General features: G+C 42.4%; 2 protein-coding genes across 2 annotated transcripts in view; both read right to left on the reverse strand.

The window, feature by feature from the left end:
• Positions 1 to 1,820, reverse strand: part of LOC106809152 (katanin p60 ATPase-containing subunit A-like 2) — a 17,997-nt gene extending 16,177 nt beyond the window's left edge. Inside the window, exons 1-2 of the mRNA XM_014812161.1 lie at positions 1,744 to 1,820; positions 277 to 345 (exon numbers count right to left, since the gene is read on the reverse strand). Of these exons, the coding sequence (XP_014667647.1) occupies positions 277 to 333 (57 nt within the window). The 5' untranslated portion in view covers positions 334 to 345; positions 1,744 to 1,820. The remainder of the gene's footprint in view (positions 1 to 276; positions 346 to 1,743) is intronic.
• Positions 1 to 6,841, reverse strand: part of LOC106809205 (glycerol kinase-like) — a 26,964-nt gene that overhangs the window by 1,141 nt on the left and 18,982 nt on the right. The window lies entirely within an intron of this gene.

Here is a 6,841-nt window from a genome sequence, read left to right on the forward strand (position 1 = left end):
AACTAAGATTTTTTTAATTGTGGTCTTACCAGTGATCAGAATTTCATTCCACTACAGGGATTTTAAGCACATTATCTTGTGATCTTCTGTGATTCAAAGATATTCATGATTAAAAAAGTTTTTTATAATCACTTTGATAAACCTGCCATAAAAGTAGGAGGGGCACCAGTTGAATAACCCTTAGTAAAGGTATACACTTGTGGCAATACTTACTGTGTATTAAACACAAATCATTCTAAGAATATACGTACACATCATATATTTCTATATACTTACTGCTTCTCTTGCTTGGTTGGCAGATCTGATAGCCACGTAACTCAGTTTGTCAGACATGTCCTAAATTGACTAAGAGGCAAAATAACCCCAAATGATTATTTTAGTATAAGATCAATCAGTGTAAGAGAAACTAGTGCCATTGAGCGACAGGGCTCGTGCAATAGATATTGTTCAATGCAGCTGTTGCTGCTAGTGGCGTGGCAGCTGCTGCTGCTGCTGCATCGTTTGTTGTAATGTGATGTCATTTGTGCTGTTTTGTGTGACGTACGTGACGTTTTGGGGGCTAACAAAAGACTACAGATACAATAATGTAACCACACAAGAGTAGGGACCCTACTCTTGTTGGTTTACATTATTGTATCTACTATTGTTGTGTCCTACTCTTGTTGGTTTACATTATTGTATCTACTATTGTTGTGTCCTATTCTTGTTGGATTACGTTACTGCATCTAACAAAAGACGTGCGCAGTAAACAGTACCCGAGTACTAAGAAACTGAGCAACTTTTTCAATGACCAAATCAGATATGGCACACGTCCGTAACTATGGGAATATATAATATATAAGTTGGTGTGTTACTGGGGACATGAACCCATTAAACCAATACCAGATGCTTAGCCCGACCAGGCTCGATGACTAGCTGTTTCACGTCTCTCACTTTCGCATCTTTATACTTCTTCTCCCAACGTAGTTAGAACCGAAAAGGCATAACTTGTGACTACCAGATGCTATGCTTCTGATGCTATTGATACTGTATGTACGCCATATTTTTCGCGTACAGATATTTTCCCGAATTCAGACCTGACGGACAATTTTGCGAGTGGTTAATTTCGCGGTTGGTGAATTCCCGAATCAGTGAAGAACGGCGTGTTGTTATTTTCGCGTGGTGTTATTTTCGCGGTCGGGGACGCGTTCGCGAAATTCGCAAAAATTAAACCACCACAAAATATACAGCGTATACAGTATTCGATGCTATGGCGGTGATTTGATGTGCATCCCAGAGCAGGGTGCAAAATTAACGCGAGTCCGGAGTCAAATACTCCTTGATTTACTGTCGGACTCCCTGATTTGACATACGCAGGAGTGCGTGTTACTCCCTAAAAATTCTGCTATACTAACTATAGTTCATTCCAGAGCACGGCCTCGCGGAATTGCAGCATTTTTTCAGCAAATGTCAAAAGAAAATTGGGCAGACGTACAACCCCATGAATCTTCAAAATAAGCACATGCGTTATATTGTTAATATCTTTAGTTTTGAACTTCAGACTGCAGACGGCGCCGCATTTCCTGCTGAAATGCCAAATGAAAGGGTTGTCATGGGAGTAAAGGAGTAGGCCTACCATACATCATATACCATTACTACATGTACTGTAGTACTACGGTAGCACATACTCTTTTCCAAGAGATGAATCAGGATGTATTTAAATGCTGAAGGTTTGGTTTAAAGAAAATATTACAAATTACACACCACTAAACTACGATTTACACGATTCAGACAATTTTAAATTATTCATCATAATATTGTCTCAGCGGGTCAGGGTGTTTGGAACAGAGCAAGGATGTGGCGACTATTATCGCCAAAATAAAATGTTCTAATGAATCTACAGGCTTTCGTAAACTGCCTTTCGCGTGACGAGGAAGGCGCGACTTCCTATTGTAACCGGTTTGGCCTTTGTATGGCCTTGCTATTGCCTTACCGATTGATTAAGTAACAGGAAAATTCAGACAAAATCTACCGTTTAGGTTTGAGACCTCTTGAACCAATGGACCTCATATCATTCTATTCGATAGATGGCCGTGGATGCAGGTAGATGTTGTCTTAGGTAGGTAGTTAGGTAGGTAGTGTTGGCAAGTGAGTGCTTGGGTGATAGGTCGGTATGTGCGTGAGTATTGTACTATGTAGGTAGGTGGGTAAGTAGGCAGACAGGCAGGCAGGCAGATAGACAGACAAACACACAGACAAACAGACAGACAGAGGACGGCTGCCGGACAGGACGCCCGCGCGTGCGCGTAATGGTTTGAGTTAATTAAACAACGTAGCCTTGTTTCCCACAACACTGAGCCAACGAGTTTTACACTGGACGATCTGCAGCCGGATATACGCGCGAACAGCGGCCATCCTGGTGGCGCCTTTTCATCCAAATCGCTGCTCTGTATTTAGAACAATTTCAACGGTTTATGTCAAATGGCGCCTGCATCGGTCAATTTGAGGAGTTGTGGCGCTTGCAGAAACCTTTCGACTATGCACGTACGAACGAGAATAATCCAATGGTCGTAATTGCTAATTTTTTTGGTTGGCGCGTTAGTCTTTTCTTCCTAGAAAGGCGATTTCGAATTTATTTAATTTCACGCCCTGAACTTATTCTCGTACATATCGCTACCCATAGATGGCGCGACGGAGGCCTCTCTTCGAGGGATTTTGCAAAGAATTTCCTTAGACTGCCCCGCGGTGGAGAGTTTGACAGCGCCTCCACTAACTATAACTTTAGTGTAGCGAAAGATACTTGGCCGAGTTAACGTCCTTACCAGTCTATCTATCTGGAATTGTCGCAGCATCTTATAGTACACCGCGAGCCGCAGTGATTGGATGTTGTTTACACTGAGCGTTATGTGGAAAATCACCAGCCGTATGTCTGTTATATACCCCCCAGTGCTGTCATGTTTCGGATCAATAACTTAGACTTTGGTACATTGCCACACCGTACGAATACTTCCTATTACTACAAGTACATTTTTACAATAATTACTAGTAATTAAGTGACTACTACTAGTAGTGAGATACTACAAGTTACCAGCACTGACTGTACTATAACCACGCAGGCTGTGGACTAACGTCAATACACCAGATATGATCTAACTAGCAATACCGTTTCTTTGGGCTACTAGTATATAGTATAGTACCCCAGGACGGCAGGAAGCAGCAAGTAATAGTATTACTAATTACTGAGTACTAGTACTACTAGTACTAGCTACTACTAGTACTAGTACTACTAGTCCTTATACTACTACTACACTAGCTCCACAAGAAACCTCTTTGCTAGGGTTAGAATACCCCTATACTAGACGTCACACAGGCCCTTGAAGGCTTTCAATAAAATATAATGCTAACTAAATACGAATCTATTTACTAACGAAATTCTTAAGTTGTTTCTAGTATAGGCGCCCTACTCTTTTCAAGAAGGGTTTGCGAGGGTGCGAAAGGCTATATATACGACTAGGACTCGCTCCCACCTCGATTAGGCCATATGCGTGATCTAAGCTAAGCCGAGAGGTGGGAGAGAGTGCCAGTCTATGGCTATAGGCGGCGAGGCACGGCGGGCGCACTGCTTTCCAACTCCCCCGTACGAGCCTCGCCATTGGAACGTTGCAAAAACGTTGCAGCGTGGGGCGCGAAAGAGCGCCGGTACGGTGTTATCCTGATGCTGAACAGCCGTTTCCATTACTGGGCAAGGTTCGCGACACGTCAGAATTTCGACAGTCTTTCTGTGATTTCGCACGGTGACACAGCTCGGTTACGAATTACAGTTTTTATAACAACGTGAACACTGTTCACGTCGCCCAAATGTCTACCCTCTGTGTCCGCCCACTAAAATTGCGGCACTTGTCGCTGGCATACTAGGATCCGTGCGCCGCCCGCCAATTCATTCGGCGCACGGATCCATAGCTGCCAGCGGCTGCATACTGTCGTAGGACGTTCCCCGGGCGGTCCGCGTGCGCCTTGCCCGCGGCAACTGCGCAGAAAGATCTGCGCTTCAGCGCTTCGGATCAACATCTCCCTTCGCAACGCTTCTCTAGTATCCCCGTTCTCATCTGGATGCAAGATATCATATGCATATGCAAATGCAAGTCAAATCAAGATAACCTTTATCTCCGAATATGGCGTGATTACAAAAGTACCTACACACGATCATATCATTACATTATAATACAACGTCTAAGCGCTAAGAGCACCATCCCTCAGGTGAGGAACAATATGTTACAACACTACGATGCCTAGTCTTACCTCTCGAACATTGTGGTAGTAAATGTCTTCTATAGCACCCCATGCTGGTGATAAATTGTGGCAGCATTTTCCACAGCGCCACATCCCGTCACCTATCATTTTACTACCTTACACTAAGCAGTGAGCAAATACAAAGTATGTACTATCTCCTATCATATCATATATAGATCAAAAGCAATGTGTTAATTAATTATGCGCAGCCCATTCACGTGGTAACATCTTCAGACTAACGATGGTTTTGAAAAAAGCGAACAGAGTGAAACTCTAGACTGAATTAATGGACTCTTGACATACTAACAGATTGCAAGCATGGAAAAATAATGTCAATGTGTACATTAAAGCAGACGAAGGAAATAACATAACACATGTAATTATTGACATCAAAATACACACATCGCAATGTGATCTGCAAAATATTTGTCACACGGCAGAGTATATATCTTCATGTTGAGCATTTTACAAGTAGCGCAGAAGCTTGATAATGAAATGCTAAAAACAATAATTAAGTTAATAAAATTTGCCATGAGACTATATTGTGCAATATGCAAAAGCGACAACAGAAATGTAACATAACACATTTTACCCAGGCAAGGCTGAATGCATCATTGCCAAGTTTTACCAATGTACAAATTGGTATGCCAATTTGGATTTGGTGATTGGCAGATGTACATGGGGATAAACGATATATGGCATAGGCTGTATAGACAATCAAAAACACTGGCTGTTTGGGTAAGCTGGCAGTAGTGTTTTGAAGCATATATCCAATTAGTTTTGCTGTTTGTACCATCCTTGAGTGAAATACTAAAGGTTGTGGTACTTGTCATTAAGTGTCGACCGTGGCGCGATCGAGTGCGCGCCGGAGACACGAAAACGCTACAGTAATAATCTATGTAGGTTACACCTTGACAGGTGATAACCCTAAAATAACGCTTTCCTATAATATCGTATTACACGTATATTACTCGCGTAATAACCGCAATTTGGCCTCGGATTTCAACCCTGTACTTGCTCTGGCGGTTTATAAGTGCGCCATACCATGAGGGAATATACTAGGCGCAATACTTGGTTACCCGATTCAAATTGAGGTGCGGGCTTATAGCGCCCTGCGGTTATTACGCGATCATATACGGTATCCCCTTTTTCCTTTCTCGCCAAAGCTAACATGGCCAGGAACTAATGTTTACAACTCATTGATCAATAGTCTACTGATATTATACAATTATTACAATTATACAACAATTACTTTCAGCATTTTAGATGCTAATTTGGGTTATACATAAGCTAATGCTGCTTGAGTATCAACTGGTCTCTCTCCACAATGACATCATTACCATTAACACAAAGTTGGAGAAGAAAAAGAGTGCCAAATGGCAGTGTGCGGCATACCATATTTTGACATCTACCTTAACAGAGTAAAATAAAACAAAGTACCTTTAATTATGAAACTGGTTTACAATACATTCAATTATGTTCATTACATATACATGGTATTCAATTATAAAGAAAACATAAGCCCTTGGGCCGCAAAGCGACAGCGCTCATCTAACGTCTACTGCGGTGACAGCCTGTGGTGGAGTGGTGGGATTCTAAGTAACCCCTGCTATCCCAAAAGCTGTTCACATACACGCCGAAACAGTGGAATGCACAGGGATGGTATCAGGAACCTTCTCAAAAGAATGTTTGTTGGATCGATTGAAAGTTGCCACGAGATGGCGCGTACGTTTAAGTGTCTAGATTAAAGATGGAAGCTCCCATCATACGTAGTAGCAACAACTATTTGCAAGACAGAATAGGTAAGCACTCATCCATTACCTACGCAAGCCTACAGGCTTGCAAATTGCAATAGAGAGCTGCCACCGTGTAAAAATTAAGGCAGGCAAAAACTGCAACCAACACATGCACTGGCAGCAGCCACTGGCAGTGGGCATACGTTACATGTAACATACTGACAGTACAGAAATGACATAGAAATTATATCGATTTAAGGAACATACACCTTCTTACCGCAAATTTGCTTTTGAAATTTCCCTGTGACATGTGTTAGGCTCATACATCCAGCAGGGAACAATTTCCAGCCAAAAATTGGCAAAGCAAATGTGCTATACAAAAAAATTTTTGCATAGCAATTGATAAATTTGTATACATTTTTTTTCAGACAATCACAGTGCAAATTTACACGCGCAGTGCATGCTTGGCGTGTTATCGTGTCTGCCTGTGACAGGCAGCCGCTAGCTTTAAGCCTAGGACACACTAGCGATTCTGCCATGCTGCCGCGGCAGCGGTTTAAAAACAGCGTGCGACTTGGCACTCGTCCCGCTCGCCAATGTCGAGTGAAATAATATCGGGCCGGGCGAGTGAAAGCTAAAGCTGACTCGCCCATGTTTGGCGAGTAAAAATAATTGTCCAGAACTTTATCAAATTTTGGTTCCTACGTTATATATATACCAAACATTGATGAAATACAGTTCTAGCGAGTGTAAGGGCGGCATCGGACTCCTCGACCACGACATCCTCACTTTATATTATCAAAGGTCACCGAAGAAAGCAGCCGCGCGAGAGCGTG

The sequence above is a fragment of the Priapulus caudatus genome, unplaced genomic scaffold, assembly GCF_000485595.1.
Source record: "Priapulus caudatus unplaced genomic scaffold, Priapulus_caudatus-5.0.1 Scaffold14, whole genome shotgun sequence".
NCBI classification, from domain to species: Eukaryota; Metazoa; Priapulida; class Priapulimorpha; order Priapulimorphida; family Priapulidae; genus Priapulus; species Priapulus caudatus.